The sequence below is a fragment of the Lytechinus variegatus genome, chromosome 2 (genome assembly GCF_018143015.1).
Source record: "Lytechinus variegatus isolate NC3 chromosome 2, Lvar_3.0, whole genome shotgun sequence".
Classification (NCBI taxonomy): Eukaryota; Metazoa; Echinodermata; class Echinoidea; order Temnopleuroida; family Toxopneustidae; genus Lytechinus; species Lytechinus variegatus.
Window position 1 is genome coordinate 28840528 of NC_054741.1, and position 21713 is coordinate 28862240.

Here is a 21713-nt window from a genome sequence, read left to right on the forward strand (position 1 = left end):
GAAAGTTTCCATAGCATCTTATTTTACATAAATTATGCAATACTGTACTCTTCACCCATTGGTCAAAAAAGGTTTAGAGTCACAGATTTCTATTCTGGGGGTATTTCACTTCACCTTGAATTAATAATAATGAGGTCTTCCATCAAGGTATTCGTATCTCCTGGTACAGACATTCCAGGAATACATGGTATAGTTTCTCCCACATTCAAAAAGGTTGAGCAGACCTGTGAAATGTCAAAAACCTGCTCTGTCCCGTTCCACCACTTCCATTGAGCTCTCCCCACTCTGAAAACACTTCAGGTTTCCAGTTCAATTAGGTTCAATTTAATGTTGCAAAGTTATAAAAATATTTCTTACAATTAAAATAACATAAAAATATTTATATTACATTTTATTTCATTAACACAAATTTGTTACACAAAGAATATTAATACACATTACATACACAGTACATTTATGCAATGTACACCAACACATGCATGCATTTATAAAATTCATCTCGATAGTTGTTATGTTCATATTGTCATATACAGACATACATACATGTATGCGCAAAAGCACACTCAACCATACACCCATTGATAAATACATATTACCTGTAATCTATATAGGGCCTATGTATACCAACACATACATTTGGAAAATTCATTTCAACAGTTATTGTCTTCATATTATCTTACATATTTATACATTTGTACATAAACTGTATATATATACATACAGAAGCATACTTATACCCGCCGTGACCATTGTGTATAACCTCAGAGTAATTATGTAAAATGCCAGTAATTGTGCTAATTCGATTTTGTATCAATTACTCTTTCAGCAATCAGTTACAGATGAGATTGATATGTTACTGGATCACCATGGCCATCTTGAGGCTAAAATGAACTCCTTGCATAGAATGGGGTACGTATATATCAGTCAAGGCTTGATTAGACTTGGTACTATTAGATTAGATTAGACTTGATTAGATGATTAGACTTGATTAGACTTACTTGTCAGCAACAATATCTACAACATTTTAGAGAAAGCCAGTGGAGAATAGGAGGTTACCAAAGTGTAGAAGAAGGGTCTTTTTGTATACTGGCATTTACTGACATGTACTGGCATTTATAAAAATGTTGACCAATTATATCCTCAAAACTTTGTCAAAAGTATATTGTTAATTTGTACAACTTGGACACAATTTTTTTTTAATTTAATTATTTTTTTTAGTATAATGCTCATTTATTCATTAAATGAACAAGATTTTTTTGTCTCACCTGCGAAGCAGAGTGAGACTATAGGCGCCGCTTTTCCGACGGCGGCGGCGTCAACATCAAATCTTAACCTGAGGTTAAGTTTTTGAAATGACGTCATAACTAGAAAGTATATGGACCTAGTTAATAAAACTTGGCCATAAGGCCAATCAAGTATTATTGAACATCCTATTAGAGTTTCATGTCACATGACCAAGGTCAAAGGTCATTTAGGGTCAATGAACTTAGACCATGTTGGAGGAATCAACATCGAAATCTTAACCTGAGGTTAAGTTTTTGAAATGTCATCATAACTTAGAAAATATATGGATCTAGTTCATGAAACTTGGACATAAGGTTAATCAAGTATCACTGAACATCCTGCATGAGTTTCACGTCACATGACCAAGGTCAAAGGTCATTTAGGGTCAATGAACTTTGGTCGAATTGGGGATATCTGTTGAATTCCCATCATAACTTTGAAAGTTTATGGATCTGATTCATGAAACTTGGACATAATAGTAATCAAGCATCACTGAACATTTTGTGCAAGTTTCAGGTCTCATGATTAAGGTCAAAGGTCATTTAGGGTCAATGAACTTTGGCCGAATCGGGGGTATCTGTTGAATTACCATCATAACTTTGAAAGTTTATTGGTCTAGTTCATTAAACTTGGACATTAGAGTAATCAAGTATCACTGAACATCCTGTGTGCGTTTCAGGTCACGTGATCAAGGTCAAAGGTCATGTAAGGTCAATGAACTTTGGCCATGTTGGTTTTTTTTGTTGAATAACCATCTTATCTCTGTAAGTTTATTGGTCTAGTTCATAAAAAGTGGACATAAGAGTAACCATGTATCACTGAACATCTTGTGCGAGTTAGAGTAGTATTTAAAGTCAGCACTGCTGCTATATTGAACCGCGTGATGCAGGTGAGACGGCCAGAGGCATTCCACTTGTTTTTTTTTACCAATTTTTTTTTGTTGTTTGTTCCCAGTCCCAACCTACAGCATGTGTCACTGGATGCCAAAAAGCTTAGTGGAATGATAGGCTGCACTTCAGAGCTAGCAGAGAATGTTAGCAGTAAAGTCAGACAGCTTGATCTAGCCAAGGTATGTTCAGACACATTTATAGCTCAACCTTCTTTTTTATGAAAAAAATAATTTTCAGTAGAGCCAGTACTTTGAATGGTGTACTGTTCTCACTAATGTGATATTACAAGTTCCATATTCACTTTCACATGATATGATCATCTTCCTTATGACAAATCAAATGATTATTTATTGCTATTCAAGAGTAAATCTTGCAAACGTATTAAATTATTTAGTTTTAATAATTTTTTTCTGTGAATGCTTTTCATGGGGTTAGCTATTCACTGATCTTAGCATCATAACAGTTGAACTTTTATTGAAAATTAATGACTAAAGAGTAATGTTTCTGGATTAAAAATGATAGTCTTTTAAAAAATTTCTCTTTAAACCTGTATCACAGAGTCGAGTTCAAAGTGCCATTCAGAGAGTCAATGATATCTTAGATTTAAAGGTAAGTATCCTGGGGGTGTTTCACAAAGATTTAAGTATGACTTAAGTCGCACTTACATGCTGACGTGTACATGATATGCAATGCGCAATCTTATTGATCAATATGCAGAAGTGTGCATCCATTTGCCATGATCTGACCAATGCGGTGATGTCTTTTATACCGCACGCAACTAGGCATTTAAGTGCGACTCTAAATCATACTTAAATCTTTGTGAAACACCCCCCTGGTACATTAAAATGCTCAGAATTTATATGCAGATGTGATGAATATGAAAGGATTTTTTTCAAGATCTTTTCTATTTGCTCTCTTCTTTTTTCTTTCCCTTTTTGATCCTGTTGACATTTTGGTTTTGAAGGAGCACAATTAAAATGATTATAAAGCATTTCAAAGAACAAACATAAAATCTTGGATGTGTTTGTCCCATTCAATTTTGCTGAGATTACAGACTATATATATTTGGTCTACATCTCTATGAGTAGAATGGTTTGACATCTTTGTAAATTAATGTCTTATTTTATTTTGGGGACCAGGACCATGCCAAATTTATCACTTGAATCATTTTACAATTACGTTTTTTGGCAAGACTTGTGAAAGAAAATGCAGTTGACCAAATGTATTGTGTTTTATGGATACAAGTGACAAAAAAGTTCTTTTTATCTTAACAAATAAATGATATTTAGATTCCATTTTGCATGCTTGTTTGTTTCTTTATTATTTGCCTGTCAATCACCTTACAAACTTTAAAAAATGTCAAGAACAATCTTTGTTAAAGAAGTCTTTACAAAGTGTCAATATGCTTATTGATATGTTATTCATTTCATCTAATTTATTTCTATATCCAACAAACAAATACATTCCAGGTAACATAATATGCATTTAAAAACAATGTAAAGCATTGAGATTAATTAAGCAATGAGTTTTTAAAGTACAACATGCAGTTTATATAACAGGTTGGGAATGAAGGAGACTGCTGAAAAGCGGGGCTTGAAGATTGTAGTCCTCTCTAACTTAGATATATAAGGAACATCATGCTATAAAATGTGATATATATTACAATTATATACAGTGCATCCCAGAAAAAACGAAACCGAGATTTAGTGATGATTTATCATGAATTAATCATAAATAAAATAGACAAATGACCTACCAACGTAAAGCTTAGAATCTCCTCTTTCATCTGATACTGCTTAGATTATTCCTCATTCACGCATGAGTGACCAAAAACAATTCAAAGAAAGGATGCCAAAAACTCATTTGGCGGGGTGTATCTAAATTTCAAAAAGTAAGTCACATGACTAAAAAGTTCAATATCTGCTCTTTTATTTGATACCTTAATCACAAAAAATGGTCAAGAAGTAAAAAAGATATGATCCCTCGAAACAATGCTTGTATTTCCATAATTTCATTAAATAAACGTGTTTTCACCAGTTTCCCACAGAACCTATTGCACGGTAACAAAGGAGTTAATGCATGGCTGATCGTCAACAAAACGGAGCGTCGAGTGACTTTGAAAGCTAGCCTGTAAAACCTCTTCATTTTATGAAATTATTGAAATTCAAGCCTTATTTCAAATAACCAGAACTTTGTTATTCCTTGACCATTTTCTGTAATTGAGGTATCAAATTAAAGAGCAGATATTGAACTTTTTAAAAATGTGGTTTTCTTTTTAGAACCCAGATACGGCCCGCCAAGTGACTTTTTGGAATCCCCTTTTCAAATTGTTTTTGCTCACTCATGCGTGAATGAGAAATAATTTAAGTAATTTCAGATGAAAGAGGAGATTCTAAGCTTTAAAATGGTACGTCATTTGTCTATTGTATTTGTGATTAAGTTATGACAAATCATCGATAAATCTCGGTTTCGTTTTTTGTGGGACGCACTGTATAATGACTGAAACACATATTGACATCACAGCCATAGACTCTTTTCCACCAATTCTCTGGCCCATGCTGCATTATTTAATTTTTTTAATATCATCTTTTGCAACCACCATAGTTTTGTACAGATGGAGTTCAGACAGCTTTGCAATCCGAGGACTATGAAAAGGCAGCTGGTCACATCCATCGCTATCTCACCCTAGATGAGAAGGTCCTCAAACAGGCATTACCAGATGCAAGGGAAGGTAAGGCGTTCAGGGCCCCGTCTTACAAAAAGTTGTGATTGATCCAATCAATCACAACTATGGACGGCCAGCAACGTCAGCATCTATTTTGCATGTTTGTTCAAAATTATTTTAAACTACGATGTATATTCATGCATTTATAAATTTACTGTGCTTCTCTTTGTTTACAAACGACATTGTGCAAATTTCCTGTAGAAAAAAGTTATGACACTGATGGATTTCCATAGAGTTACGATTGATGGGATCAATCGTACTTCTTTGTGAGACAGGCCCCAGGGCACCATCTTACACAGACATACGATTTATCTGATCAACCACAACCATGGAAATCAAGCAATGCCAACATTTAAAAATCCCATGTTCAAAATGTTTCCAAGATATGTTGTATACTCTTACGTTCATTATTGCCTTTGTAATTTGGTGTGCCTGTTGTTTGCAAAGGACATTTTGCAATATTTTTTGAGGAAAAATCATGACAATGATGGATTTCCATATACTTGATCAATTATAAGACAGGCCTTAGATAAATGCCAGTCTGTCTTGACCCTTCATAGAGGATAGATTACAGTTTTCTGAACATACACTAAGTGGAAAGCATTGTAATTCCTTATAATGTGGCAGCATCTTCAGAGCTCGGTCAGTGATGTTGTCACATCGCATTATTTACCTGTATTTGTCCCATCACATTCAAGCAGTGTCGTACTAGGGATAGTTAGTAATGAATTTCCCCGTGTGATCTAACGTGAAGAATATGGATAAAATTACATAATGTCTATTGTCTGTAAAACACCTTGATTCTACCGTGGATGATTTGACAGTATCTGAACAAAGGTAAAACTCTCCATGAAAGTTGATGCTTAATGGTTTCTAGGTTAACATTCAATGTTGGTAAAACTGCTGGAACCAACAATGACATCTGACATGATCTGGATGAATGATTGCCATGAAGCCATCTTTCTGTACACAAGCTGAAGATGGATATTATGTACATTCAGGGTCCTGTCACACAAAAATGTACAAACTGATTGTACAATTGATTTTCACCAGTGATTGTATGTAATGGTCAATAGAATCAATCATCTAAATTCGTTTTACGATTAATTGCTCAGCTTTGTGTTATGGGGTCCAGATTGTAACTGGTGCTGCATCACTGCATCACATACACATTTTTCATGTGTATGTGATGCAGTCTGATGAATCATATACATTGTAGACAACCATGAACTCAACTGGAAATCCTCAAGGATTTATCAACTGTTACATGAAATACGCTCACTACTTCTTTACAGGAAGCAGCATCGATGCATCCCTCAAGGTACTTCATGAAGGAGAACAGAACCTGAAGGCATTGGTCAGGAAGAAGCTAGACCAAGCCATCAGTTCCTCCGACAGACCTTCTGTAGAACGCTTCTTCAAGATCTTTCCTTTGCTGAATCTTCATGAAGAAGGCCTGACCAAGTTTTCTACTTATTTACAGGCTCAGGTAAAGGCATTATCAATTTGAGCAAGCAAATTGTTCTCAAAGGTTGAAATAAAAAAAATGGTGCATAAAAATTTGTAAGTCCTTTGTTGTAATTGAGGAGGAGGGGAGTGGGAAAGCAAAGAGGAAAGAGGGATGGAATCACCCTTTGCCTTCTCAGTCATCAAATTTTTTTCTGTTTGACAAAACTTCTCTGAATTTTTCACATAATATGATGTGCAACAAACATGCTCATGTATATCCTGATGCTTTATTGTTTTGGAAAATACTTCAAGATATAAATTTAGCACCAGCCTATCAATATGCCCTTTCATTAATGACATCTTTGGTTTCGTAAATCCTGCATATTCAATAGACAGTGAAATATACCTTCCTGCTTGTTTTCCCCACAGATTGTGAGTAATGCAAGGGAACACCTTGAAATAGCGTCCAGTGTTGATAGCTCTGATAGAAGAGCTGGTGTATTGTATGCAGATGCTCTGACAAACCTCTTTGAAGACGTCGGCAAGATCATTGAAGTCCATCAACCACTTGTGGAAACATATTACGGTGAGTAGGATATAGATTTTATTTACCAATCTGGAGCCAATAGTCTTGTCAATCATTTCAAAGTTTCAAAGTTAAGTTCAAAGTTGCTTCAAAGTTTATATTCAAATTCCCTGAAAAATCAACAAATTACCAACTTTTCAAGATTCACATTATTCAAAACAAATTCAGATAATTATTGCTTTGACATTAGTATTCTAGCTCACATTGTAGAGTGATTAGTTTGATGAAATTGTCACAAAATATTTTGAGTCATCATTAAAGTGTAATATACATTTCTTGGCTGGTAATAAAAGAGAAATCTAGTATAACTGTAAGTAGGCAGGAATCCATCCATTGAAACTTTTTGTTTGCAATTTCTCAATTACATTTTGTTCAATTCCGTATTAGGTCCTGGCAAATTATTAACATTGATAGAGTCTCTTCAGAAGGAATGTGATAAGCAAGCCCAGAAGATTATCAATAAGTTTGTAGAACAGAGAGAGTTTAGTAGGAAGTCGCAGCAGGTTCAACAAAGCTTCAACAGGACAACCTACAAGTCTTCTAATGTCCATGACAAGTGAGTTTTATCATAAGCTGTGACTGGTTTTTGAATATGCAAAGGCAATATTGTATTTATCCCAAGTGTTTAGCAAAGAAATTTTAGCTAGTCTAGAATGTTGTGATTTTTTTTTGAATTTTGTTATGTGTATCTCACATCACTACATCTGGAAATATTGCAATGCATTGTACTAATTTTACAAGAACTCTGAATATTTTCATTTAATTACTAGTAAGATACAAATATAATATAATAATTGTCCTGGGGGAACATTAAGAAACAAGATAATTAAAATGACTTTGATTATCATAATGAATTAGCTCGTTCAATATATTTAACTTTTATTCCCCTCTCTTTGTATTTACATTGCCACAAGAAAGCAGATTATCAATTTGTCATAACTTCCTTATAATATGAATATTTTTTTTATTCATCTCTTAATCTGATGAACAGGTTAGACCCTAGAGATCTTGATGTGTTACTTGCAGAGTGTACCTTACTGAATGCACGGACAGAGCTTTACCTTAGATTTATTAGGAGGAGAGTTACAGTGAGTCTTGCTTTTGAAAAAAATATTTTAGGCCACTCTAGTAGACATTTAATGTTTTGGTCAAACTATTTATGCATGTTTCTTACAAATTAGAGAGAAATGCCATTATAGGAAGTTAATATGTTTGGTCAGTTTTCTCTGACTTTGAAATTCAAGGTGGATTTCCCTTCAAGAGTGTGTAGGTAACTTTCTGAAAGCTTGAAAGAAGTTTTTCTATGCATGGCATCACGAAACTCTGTAATCAAGAATATGAATGTTTCAAATTGAATGATATGAGCAAAGTATATATGACCGTTCATATGACCATTCATGAGATGATGCTAAGGTACTCTTGTGTAATGAACCATTCTATAAGGGAAATGCCATCAGGTAATTTCGGACACTTACACCTTTAATCTTATTTGAGCTGTATGATCTTTCTCTTGATACCTTGGATTTTGAGAACTATCTTTACACCGATATGCTTTTATAACGTATGCATCTCATGTTTTAGAAAGTTATCAAGTCACTCTGAATTATGATACAATTCCCTGTCAGCTAATCAGATGAAAGAATTTGAGTGGCCTATTACAGTTATGGCAAAAGTCAACTGAAAATAGCATATGAATATGCACTCTTTGTGTTATTTTGATTTGTAGAGTGACATAGAGGTTTGTGACGAGGATGGCCCTGTCAAGGAAGAGAGACTATCTTGCCTAGAACGTATGCTACGTGACTGCACCCTCAGTAGACGGATGCAGGAGATCATTGGTAGCTACATCGTCATGGAGGAGTACTTCATGAGAGAAACGGTTATGAAGGTGAGCAAGAGCTTCGATGTTGCTTGATGATCTACTTTTCAATTCTGGACAATTAGAGCCAATTCTGGTTTTCTGGATTGTCACTTATTGTTATGAAGGGTTTGGCCAGTGTTGTAGAGTTAGAATTATAGACATTATTATGGCTGTTGTTATTTGATAATTAGTGCATGGAGGTGAACACAGTGTGTTTAAATGTTTACAATTTTAGGTTACATAATCAAAGGGTTTTAGGATAACAAAGGTCACTAATTACTTGAAAATTTATTTTGTGCTATAATTCATATCGACTTCAACCAGTTGCTTATTTGTATAGTTGAGAGTGTATGATATAATACAATTTTGATATAATGATTAATATGTTGAAAGTCATGTTTCATGCTCTATAAAAGTATACATTTCATCAGTGTCTGGTCAAGAATCTAGTACAATTTAGATACATAATATCAGCTTAGTTTACATTTTTCCCTTGTATCTTTCATTGAACAGGCAGTGAATATGGATATAATAGAGCCAGGTACGCATACATCAAGTATGGTGGATGATATCTTCTTCATTCTCAAGAAGTGTACAAGGTGAGTTTCTATTGATGCCCAGAACCAGGTTGCATAAAACATAGATCATAATATACATCTTGTATCAGCTATTGGGCAATATTATATATAGATATATATGTCTGTCTGTCCTATCTATTCATCCGTCCGTCCATCCATCCATTAAATCTGTCTATCCTCTTCCATTAATATTCATATTCATGTGTAAGTTTTATTGATTGATGCAAAATGTCAAAGTAAATTGAGATTAAGACAAACCTTTTCACTTGATTGAATGATTTTGTTTATCTATATTACCTGATCATGCCTCTTATTTGTGTATATTTTTCTGGATATTTGCTCTGAATATTTGTATATACATAATGATATTAGTAATAGATAGGACTTGTAATGCGCCAAATCCACTCTGCAGATTGCCCAAGGTGCAGTGAAAGAAAGAAAGAGATAAAAGAACAAATACATTGATAAATTAAGGAACAATTAAGAGTAGGAATCATTGAATAGACATGTCTTATAAAGGTAGTGTTTGAATGTGTCAATGGAAGTGCAATCACGGATAAATTCCAGTGTACAGGGCTAGCGTGATCAAAAGCCTGTGCCCCCCGTGTCTTAACAGATTTAGGAACAACTAGGGAAACAGAGTTGGATGAACTTAAGATGTGACAGGAGTGAATTTGTTAATTAGATTAATATTGTATTGTGGAGCAGAACCGTTAATTGCATGGAATACATGGAGAAGGATTAAGCTTTTTCGGTATTGATATTTTCAATACCGGTATTACTAATAGCTTCAATACCGGTATACCGACTAATACCGAGTAAATTCCCAATTTATTGTGCAAACAGTGTCCAATGTTTGTTTAGCCCTGATATGGCCTCGGATAAAGAGGGGATGCTTGTGGTCAGCTGAGGAATGCTCAGCATGGTCCATTCTCATTGACAAAAACTTTCTCTTTCTTTACCAAAAGTTATACGATCATGCTCTCTCCCCAACAAGAGCTGTGAATTACCTGTGCATGTGTGCAAAATTATCTCAGTAAGCACATGGTACGATTCAATAAGTCAAGTTTCCAAATGCTACACCGCACAAACTCACTGCTACTTACTTTGCTAAACGTGTGTACATGCCCTAACTTCCAAGCACCAAAATTCCCTGCTAAAACTGTCAAGGATATATGTGTGATTTTCCCTTCACCGATCTGGCCCCACTCATTCACATTCAGATTCGCCCCTTTTGTTTACCACTCACATCAACACGTGTTCGTCGAAGGTTCAAAGTTTGTTGACCTCAAATTTTGACGTCTCGTAAATAACTTTTCTTATAAATGTCCATTGTGTTGAACCCCCCCTCTTGTGAATCTCCACGTTGTCTAAAAGTAAACCCCCCCCTAAACTTCTTATCCCCCGGCTGCCTCTTTCTGACTCATTTTTTCTTGCTTTTGTTTTTCTTTATCTCCCCAGCCCCTTAATTCTTCACTCTCTCTTTCCCATCGGCCCATTCTCTCCCCATCACCACCCCTCTCTTACCACGAACAATCAACATCCTCCTCTTCTCCGAATCTCGATCTTCCCCTCTTTTTTGTCAATTTCATCTTTCACACATGCCAAATTTTAGTTGATCAACATCTTATCATGCCACGAGACCATCATACAATCAATCCAATAGTTTATTTTATTTTATTCATGACCGCGCATGCACAAAAGGGATACAACACCCATCACAAATCACACAAATATTCTCGGCCACTTTCTTCCATTAACGATCACTTCACAGATCAAAATAAACAAAGAGGGATGGCGTAACATTTTTTTCCTGTTAATGTTAATGTCTTTTTTTATTTTCATATTTAATTTAGTTATTCATTAATGTGTTATTTTTGTCTTTATGTATTTATTCATTTTTTTTTTGGGGGGGGGGTCAGACGATTTTTGTAGCAGGCTTATAGTATAAAAGTAAACTTGTCATAATTGAAACAAGTCAAGAGCAGTCCAGAAAAAAAACATTGCGTAAAGAAAAAAAAAGTGTTAATCCCTGTGGTTTGTCTGTCAATGCACAGCACCCCCCCCAAAAAAAAAACTCAGTGGACATTCCCATTGATACAAGTTAAAGGGGAATCCAACCCAAATAAAAACTTGCTTTTATAAGAAAAAGAAAAATCAGACAAGTCGATAGGTGAAAGTTTGATCAATATTGGACAAACAACAAAAAAGTTATGAATTTTTAAATGTTGTAAATATTGGTAATCACTATACCCATGGAGACTTCAAACTGGCCACATATGGGATGTCATAGTGATGTAAGGCAAGGACTACTCTTCCATGTACTCCAATACATATTATGGCTAAAATGTCATTTTTCCAAAAAGTTTTATTTTAAATTGTATTTTTCGTTCATGAGGACATAAAACAATATACTGCCTGGCTTATATTTAGATTACTGCCCCAGGGGAATGGGTACTTAGGAGAAAACCACAAATCCCTGATAATAAAGTACATGGCCTATGGGAAAGTTGTCCTTGCCCCTTGTCATAATTTACTTACCCAGTTGCCAATTTGAAATCTACATTCTATTAGTGATCTCAATTTTAAAGCAGCTATAACTTTCTTATTGCTTGTCCGATTTCTTTCAAACTTTCGCCATTCTATTTAATTTATTTTTCTCCTTCCCAACACAACATTTTATGGCCAAGGCTGGGTTCCCCTTTAAGAGCAGTCCGAGAAAAAAAACTTGCATAAAGAAAAAACAAGCGTTAATCCCTGTGGTTTGTCTGTCAACGCCCCAAGCCAAGGTTGATACTTTGTTGAAGCCCGCAATACACCACGTGGTCAAAAGGCAGGCTAGGGAGTGTTTCAAAAAGAGTTTTGTCAGTGATTTTGTTTGTGTAGAGGGATGTTACAAGCTAGCAAACCCTCGCATGTGATTGGCGGAAAGCAAATCTGTTGTTGAAACCACTGAAAAAAACTCTTCATGAAATGCTCTCCGTCTCGGTCGACTTCGTTGTTTACTGTAGCTGTGTACACGAGTGCATGGAGCTGAGCCGACATGCACCCCAGTATCAGTAGCGGTGGGGCCGAGGCCTTATGCAGCGGCTAACGGAGCTCAGACAGTAGTTAAGGGGCGATGTATTCATTTCGAGGTTAGATTATTGGATTCTGATTTCATTAAATACGTTGAGAGAGCCAAAGAACTTATTGTTTTGGCTTAATTTTACTGTAAAAATACCCATAAACGACAATACAGAAGAAAATACCGGTATGATATTTTCAACTTTTGGTATGACGGTATTTCGGTATTGAAATTTCAACGGCGGTATCCATACCGGTATGACTTTCATACCGAACGGTATTACTAATACCGGTATATCGAAAAAGCTTAAGAAGGATTTTGAAGATGATGCGATCGTCGACCTTTAACTGATTCAGATATTTCATGTGTATATAATCATCTTTTTTCACTTTGACAACAAGTTGACTACATCACCACCTCGTCATTCATGTTTATTTCTTTGCATTCTTTAGGAGAGCTGTATCCAGTGGGAGTGTGGACTGTGCGTGTGCAATGTTGAACCACACTAGTACGTTACTGGAGAGTGACTATCGAGATGTTTTATATGGCAAGTTGAGGGCGGGCTTCCCATCTGGGTCATTTGACGTCGGTCAGGCATACAGTATGCTCCAGCAGGGCCGGCTTCCTACGTCGACTTCAGATACAAATGCTGCAAAACTAGAATTTCTGGTGAGGATGAAAGATCGTTAATTCATTTTGATTTGATTTGATTTAATTCAATTTGATTGGTTTGCTGCATCAGAACTGGATTAAATTGATTTATAAATTTGTGCTCTGCATTAGTAAGCAATTAGGACATGTGACTAGTCATGTGATGATCAAGTCACCTCATCAACATATAAAAAAATGCACAACACAAGACTCTGCAGCATACTATAACTTCCAGCCTTTTTTTGAATATGTTAGTCAGCTGCGTTTTTAACCCAAATTTTTTTAATGTTAATTAGATTTAGATTTGAATTAAAGACTTAAGCGTACAGTGCATACATAGGTTGAGATAAGTATGCTATATTTGCTCTTTTTTGTTCTTGCTTTCATAATCAGCTGAAATGAGTTTTTCTTGCCTGCATATCCAAACCTTGTTTTTGAAATTGCATAACTAACTTTGTTTCTATTTGATGACATAAAGAAATCAAGTGTCATTGTCATCTGGCCACCTCACATGTGGTTCAGGTTACCAAAGGTCATAAGAATTTTTACCATGTTGTGGTATAATATCAAGATTTTGAATTCAACAATTTAGGTTCCTGGGTCAAAATTATTTTGGATAAAAAAAAATATTGAATCAAATTGAATTAAATGAAACTTGTTTAAGATAGTTATTAGATACAAATGAAATGAATAATGAGTTTCTTGGTCAATAAACCTGTGATTGTTTTAAATGAATTTTTTTTCCTCTCTTCCAAAAATTATTCATCTTAGTTCTTTTCAAAATCTGCGCTATATTAAATCATGTAATGCAGGTGAGACAAGCAGAGGTGTTCCACTTGTTACGATAATTTATCTCCTTAAAATGACATCAATGAGCATCGAAATAAATTCAAGAAATGAGAATAGACTTTTCAGAGTCAATGAACTTGACCCTATTTCAGAAAGCAAAGAAATCACCCCATCATATTTTGATTGACAGGTTGTAGATTTCAATGTACATTACACAGGACATGCTTCTGTGAAATGCATGCTAGAATGAAACAGAACAATGGTTACAGGATGTGTGTAGATTACATGAGGGTTGTTGATTACAGGATGTTTGTAGATAACAGGAGATGGGAAATGTACAAGAAATTAATTGGGTCTTGATTAATTTGTAAACAAGGAGGAATGTAATGAACATTAGTCATGTGATCAGTCAAGGAGTGAAAGCAATCCCATCTCTCTCTTTCTTAATGAAGGAATTTATTTGTGTTTTTAGACTATTGCGATGTTGCAAGAAGCTTGTGTCAATTGCAAGTCTATTTTCGTTCCCAAAATCAAGCATATGCCATGAAATTGATTGCTAATCTACTCCATGAAACAAGGAGTGTAATCTGATTTGCCTCCATTAAAAACAAGGAGTGTAATCCGATTTGCTGTAGCTGAAAGTGATCAATCAATTGTAAAATTGCAACAGAATATTTGCGATTGATTGCAAATATTTTCTTGGAACACCACCTATGTCTTATTGAATTTGAGAATGAAAGCCTTATATTAATGATGAGAACAATGATTATGTTGATGATGGCAATGACAGGGACGACTGTAATGTGGTGATAATTTTAAAGATTATGTTGTTGGTGATGGTAATGATGGTGATTTGATACATGAGTATAATTGGGAGAATGATTTTATCATTGGGAAAACATATTAGAAATTAATAAAAAAATATTTTATTTACTATAATAGCAGCATTTTTAAAATCATAGTTCATTTGTATTTCTCTCTAGACTACCTTGAACAATGTAGAAGTGAGTATAGAGTACACACAAACACTCAAGAAGAGTCTGGTAGATGAATGTGCAAGTCTAGTTAACCAGAATGGTGGAATGAGCAAAGATAAACTTGATATGTGCCTTAATGAACTCACAACACATACGCACAAATTCAAAGATGTTCTTGAGGTGAGTCAATTGTAGTGATGGCATACTTTTCTGAAATATTGCAAACTATTTTCATTTAGGAAAAATTGTCTGAAAAATATCAGGGTTCCATTTCATAAAGACTTGTCATAACAACAAATGCGCAATTTCTGTAACAAGTTTACTATCAGCCAGATTTGAATGAATTCAGGAGCTTTAACCCTAAATAGACTGGGCTATTTCGATGCCTAAGAAGACTGGGGGGGGGGGGGGGGCTGATTCAGCCCCCCTTATGATCTCGGCCGTCGATCGCGCGATCGCGACGAAAATTGGCACACGCGTTACCCATGGCATTATCTACAAAACTATAACATCAAATTCTGCAAAAAATCTCATGTTTCATTAATTATGCTAATTTATGCGTAAAATCATAAGTTTGCTGTAATTAATAAAATAATGCCCCTGAAATGCTAATTTTTGTTTCACATACTCTAGATAGGCATCTGATCAAATTTATTTTTAAAAAATTTCAACATCACATTTATTTTCTTATGTATTCTATTGTTTTCTAAATTTCCTATGTATTTCTTTGTTTTTCGACTTTTTGTTTTTTATTGTTTTTTCAATGGAAATTGTTGGGGACTTTATTTGGACCATAAAAAAGATAAAATTAATTGATTTTAAGCAGTAAAAGGAAAAATAATGATACATTTATGAATTTTGGCTAAAAACACTATTTGCATTGGATTTGTACACAAATTCACGTTTTTGAGTAATTTGGGGTCTGCATGCACTTACGAAATGTTGTGTAATTTCCGAACCGCGTACCCGGGGGTCACAATTTTGGTCTCAAAAGTTGCGCGAGACTTGAAAGTAAAAAGTCAGCGAGCGACGCGGTCAAAAAAATTTGCGCGGCAGATTTATCGCAAAAAATGTCGAGGGGGGGGCTGAATCAGCCCCCCCCAGTCTTTTTAGGGTTAAACTGTTATTGCAAATTTGTTATTATAACAAGTTTTATGAAACGGGCTCCACTGTTCGGTTTCATAAAGACTTGTTAAGATAACAAATACAAAATTTCTATAACAAATTTACCGTCAAGCAATCAAATGAAAGGATTATGGTAGCTTTTAACTGTTATTGCAAATTTATTATTATAACAAGTTTTATGAAACAGTATACACTATTCTGTTTCATAAAGACCTGTTATGATAACAAATACAAAATTTCTATTACAAATTTACCATCAGTCAATCAAGGGAAAGGATTATGGTAGCTTTTAACTGTTATTGCAAATTTGTTATTGTTACAAGTTTTATGAAACAGGTTCCAGGGCTCTGTAATACAAATATTTGCGATGGATTGCAAATATGAAAGAACCGCACTGATTGGCTCCCAGTCAGTATTTTGAACAGAGTGCGCATGCAACGATGATCTTGATTGGTCATTGGTATTTAGCGATTGATTGCAAACCTTTGTGTTACAGAGCCCTGATTTGACAATTTTCCCAGTTATAATTGGCTAAGGAGCACTGGTGACCAACTATTACTATTTTGGTTAATGACATCTTTCATGCAACGGTTGCCGGGAATTAAAATTTGTCAGCAATTCAGTTCGAAAAAAAAATGAGCTCATCAATCCCAAATTGCTTTCTTATTTTCTTTATCTAATGCTTAATTGTGATTGTTCATTTTATAACATGTTGATTATAACATATACAGATGAAGAAAATACCTGAATATACTTAGACGAAATAGTGAAAATTGTTTGGGAATCTATAAAATTATTTTCTGCCTTCCACTTTTCATCTGTGTGCTCTTGGATGGTTTTAAAGAGTTAAGGCTACATATTTTGAAGAATTATAATTACACAGAATCTCATTTTCTGCCATTCTCACTTCTAAATTCAGTATGGTCTAAGTCAACTCAATACCAGTGCTATCAAATCAGATGGTACATTTGTTGTTGTCTTCCTATCATTGAGCCATAACATCAGTGAAGAAGAGTTCTTTAATTCTTTTCTTTCTTTATTTTAGTATGGTCTAAGTCAACTCAATACCAGTGCCATCAAGCCAAGAATCAAACCTATGGTAGATGTCTTCCTATCAACGAGTCATAACATTAGTGAAGAAGAATTCTCAAACTACGAAGCCAATGATCCTTTTGTACAGGATTTCATCATGAACCTTGAACAGCTGCTTAATGAATTCAAAGTAAGTCTTTAATCTTATGCTTTCTTAGCTCTATTTTAACGTAAAAGCCAATTATTTTGACATAAAAGAGACCCTAACCTTACAAGCCGTACATTTTAAGGTGTTTGTAACAATATCATGTTTACTGTCCGAATTGATGATTTATAATGCATAAGTGTAATGCTCTCTGTGACATATGCACAGATAGTAAGATGAATGAATAAATATCATCTGAACTTACTTCATCTAACATGGTGACACTTGAGTCTATGAGGAAAAAAATAGTCCACAAGGTTAATAAGTAGAGAATTAGTCTTGATATTTTTACAGTTCTTTATGAGAGATATTTTCATTTTTGTATCTTTTCTCAAAATATGTTGTCAAAGATATTTTCAAAATTCAAAGTCAAATTCTAATATCCACCTTTTCACTAGATTACATACACTAATATCACTAGTTTAAATCTCCCAATACTTGCCTATTTCCCATTCAGGATCTTCTAACATCCAGTAACTATGATGCCTTGGTCAGCCTCTTGACAAATGAAGTCACTGTGCAGCTTGAGAAAGCTGTTCTTAAATCAGTCTTTAACAGGGTAAGTATTACAAACAATTATCATTCACACATAAAAAAAAACAATTATCATTCACAACCATCATTCATTATTGCTCGGCCATAGCCTGATTTGAAATTGATTTACATCCAATAATAATATTTACCAATTATCTTCATTTTCTCATAATTTAGAGAAAAATTATTAATATAGTCATATTAGGTATTTAAGATAAATGTACTGAAAGCTCTATTTACCAAGCAATGACACCTTCCTGTCTGTTTATTTGTTCTTTGTTTTTGTTTTTTTAATGTTTCTTGTTGTGTTTCTTTCTGTTGCTCTCTTGCTCACTCTTACTGTTTATTTGTCTTTTTCTCACTCTACCTCACTATCCACTGGCTTCTCTCGCATTTGACCAATCTGTTTACTTTTTCTTCTTTTTTTTATTACAGCTTGGTGGTCTTCAGTTTGACAAGGAGTTGAGGTCACTGGTGGGTTACCTGACCTCGGTCACCCAGTGGACGATAAGAGACAAGTTTGCCCGGCTGACACAGATGGCTACCATCTTGAACCTAGATAGGGTAAGTAGTGCTTCTTAATTCTGGTCGGACAGAAACGTTATCAGTGCTAACAGAGTAGTAGACCCAGTCACATCTTTTGGATTGTAGTGTCACACGTTGATCCAAGGTGTAAATAATGCATTGTTGTGACATCAGGCAATGCTGTGATGTTACAGAGTGTATCTAAATAACTATTAGATTGCAATGAACTCTGCTAGTATGGTCAGGTCCCCCATGTCTGCGCGATCTCCCAAGTCTGCGCACCCGCGTATCTGCGCACCCGCGTATCTGCGCGATTCTAGTAAAAGAAGATACGCAACGAGCACGAACTTTACACATGCAATACAAAGACAGGTATTCATTAAAAAATCCGACTCAAAATGATGGAAAAATAATGAATTTAGGGCATTTCGTGTGACGGCCTCAAAATGCTGCCTTTCTCAACAAAATCCCCGAATCGTGTGCAAAGTGAATGAGTGCGCAGACATGGGGTACCATTTTTTTTTCAATCTGAAAATGACAGCCCGAGGTTTTTTCAAGAAAACCCTACATTTTCTTTCATTTTTTAATGAGAAATTTGGTACACTTACTCATAATAATATAAGGAACATTATTAACTGAAAGATTTCGTAAAATAAGAAGAAATTCATGTTAAATCTTAACTCAAATTGTTAGGTGCGCAGACTTGGGGCCCACCATCATACAGATTTGATTGTTTGAAATTGAAGTATGCCGCATTTACTGTAGGGTGGTTAGAGTCTTCTGATAAAGTAAGTGTTAAGCACAATAGTATCATTATTGTGAACGCTAGTAGTTATGACATTTTCTTTTCTGTAATAGGTGACTGAGATTCTGGATTACTGGGGATCAAACTCAGGACCTTTGACCTGGAGGTTGACCCCTGCAGAGGTCAGACAAGTGCTTTCATTAAGGTCAGTTTGGTGTCATGACATTTTTCTCTTTCCTCTCTCCATAACCATACAATTTACAATCGAAACTATTACTTATTGCTCAACTGCAGTATTGATGTACAGGTATGAACACCAATAATTGAACCATGGCTGTGGTTAAAATCTCGTTGGTGAATACTTTGTAAATTCCATATTTTGTAGTTTTGGTCTAGCTGAAGCCAGGGTAATAGTAATGATAATAATTTTACACATCTGACTATATTATTTCTAGACAGACAGTGCTTGTATATTCATGTAAATAGTAGAAGTAAAGTATTATTTCATAAACCAAACATTTTGTTTTTATCAGAGATGTTTCAGGACTGTGTTGCATAAAAGTTACTATTATGGTAACTTTACCATCCAATGGTAACTACCATGGTAATGCTGATCAACAGCCAATCAAAATCAAGGGTTCCATGCAAGTTACCATTGGAGGGCAAAGTTACCATAATGGTTATTTATATGCAATGGGCCCGGGTTTATTTTCTACTTGATTATAAAATAAAGTACAATTTGTGATAAATACACTGTATTTTTGTGATACATATATAGTGCAATTGTAATGATATTAAATCATGATCTATCTTTCTTGCTTCCTCCAGGTTAGACTTCCGATCTGAAGATATCAAGAGGTTAAAACTATGAGCTGAATGCCATATTACTTTATAAAAGGATGGTAAAAATATATTTTTCGTCTACAAGACTTCAGAGTATTAATTACCCGGAGTGTCAATATCCATTTGCCATTAGCTGCACTGCGATATGGAAGAATAATGAATGTTTGAGTAGCGATAGTGCAAATTGATTACTATGTTGGTTCAAATGGAATATCATGGGTTTTTTTTCTTCAGGAAATCATGTTAATAGTCGGGTCAACAGCCACCGATCAAAAGAGGACTATTTATTTCGAGAGGGTTATGTTCCAATTATCAGAGTGGTGTATTAGGCGAGTGCTGTTAGAGGAAAAAATATTTCCAATTGGTGAAGTATCCCAAGCATTTCCTTCCATTGATTTCATGGACAGAGAGACACTTTACATCCTTATGGTTGCCGTTTGGCAGTACTGTCAACTAGAGCATGGATGTGCATGGCACCACTCTGCCAATATTCCATAATAAGCCTTTCATGAACAGTGAAAGGTCATTCGAGATAAACCAGTGAAGGGGTCTTCAAATTCTTTTCATCACATCCACGCCGTAAAGTAATTAAAATTTCATTGGTATTTGACTGTAGCTCAAACATTAATCAATGTGCCAAAAGCGGACAATACAATGAACCTTTTCCAAATTTGATCCCAGACATATTATTCTCGTCACCTGGGCCCCATAATACATAGGTTACCAATTAATCGTTAAATGAAATGGCCTATCAAGATCATCGTTGCATGCGCATTTTGCTCAGTAGACCGACTTCGAACCAATCAGAAGTGTTCTTTCAAATTAGCGATTAATCACCAACCTTTGTGTTATGGGGCCCTGGTCTGTGTCATACCTTTCTTTTGTAGAATTTGAATACTTTGCCAGGAAAGCTTACACAAAATCTGCAATATTTAAGTGTTAGCGCTCATCCTAATCAAAATGGGAAAGGTCATTTGAGAGTAGTTGATCATGAGCTGACTCTGCATTGGCTTGTTTAGCTTTGAAAATCTGTGATATTATACAAATAGCCAATACGCATGAGTGCAATGGTACGAGATTTCGCATGGGGTGAAAGAAAGACGCTCTATTCAAAGAGGCGTTAGCCGAGTTGAATAGAGCGTTTCTTTCTTTCACCGAATGTGAAATCTTGCACCATTGCACGAATAAGAATATTCGCTATTTGTGTTGTACAATGCCTCGGAATCTAGCGAAAATATGAAAAAAACCGAGAGTTTTTCCCTCCAGTAATCTATAAAAAGGGAGCAAAAATATTGAAAGCGAAAAGCAAAATCCCACAAGCCGGGCCCACAAGTGCACATGATCTTGGACAGCATTGCGCATTTAACCAGCGGGCTGTACGCGCATTGTCACCTTATTCAATGAAATTGCATTGTGACGTCACCTCCTAAAGCCGTGCAATGGTACATTTTGGATGGTGTGTCTTGTGTGCAACGGTACGAATGTGTGACATTCAGCCTCCAATTTGATCGAACACAAGCTAAGTAGGCGTTGTACAATATTTAAGAACTTATAAGTAATTAGTTTGTACAATTCATTTTATAATATTATTGCATAACTTATTTATTACAAATATATGCCTAGCTTTTTTATCAGGAAGATGCAAAGAGAGATGAAAATATCTGAACAGATAATCCATTAGAATGGAGATTTATGAATTATCAATTATATATGACACCTAGATAGATCCTTGCCATTTCATTTGTTGTTTGTGTCAATCATGCAGACCATTTTACAATTACGTCATTACCATGTAATTTTGGATCCATTCATCATTGAATTTTGGATCCATATGATTATGTCTATTG

The 21713-nt window shown here is 35.1% G+C and overlaps 1 protein-coding gene across 1 annotated transcript in view; it reads left to right on the forward strand.

The window, feature by feature from the left end:
• LOC121407766 (conserved oligomeric Golgi complex subunit 4-like) overlaps positions 1-21030 on the forward strand; it is a 40038-nt gene extending 19008 nt beyond the window's left edge. The window contains exons 2-18 of the mRNA XM_041598962.1: positions 827-909; positions 2239-2353; positions 2733-2783; positions 4779-4905; positions 6195-6388; positions 6778-6934; positions 7322-7490; positions 7926-8022; positions 8661-8822; positions 9309-9394; positions 12893-13109; positions 14864-15037; positions 17028-17204; positions 17677-17778; positions 18189-18317; positions 19137-19228; positions 19852-21030. Coding sequence (XP_041454896.1) covers positions 827-909; positions 2239-2353; positions 2733-2783; positions 4779-4905; positions 6195-6388; positions 6778-6934; positions 7322-7490; positions 7926-8022; positions 8661-8822; positions 9309-9394; positions 12893-13109; positions 14864-15037; positions 17028-17204; positions 17677-17778; positions 18189-18317; positions 19137-19228; positions 19852-19894 — 2175 coding nt within the window. The 3' untranslated portion in view covers positions 19895-21030. The remainder of the gene's footprint in view (positions 1-826; positions 910-2238; positions 2354-2732; positions 2784-4778; positions 4906-6194; positions 6389-6777; positions 6935-7321; positions 7491-7925; positions 8023-8660; positions 8823-9308; positions 9395-12892; positions 13110-14863; positions 15038-17027; positions 17205-17676; positions 17779-18188; positions 18318-19136; positions 19229-19851) is intronic.
• Positions 21031-21713: the final 683 nt, after the last annotated feature.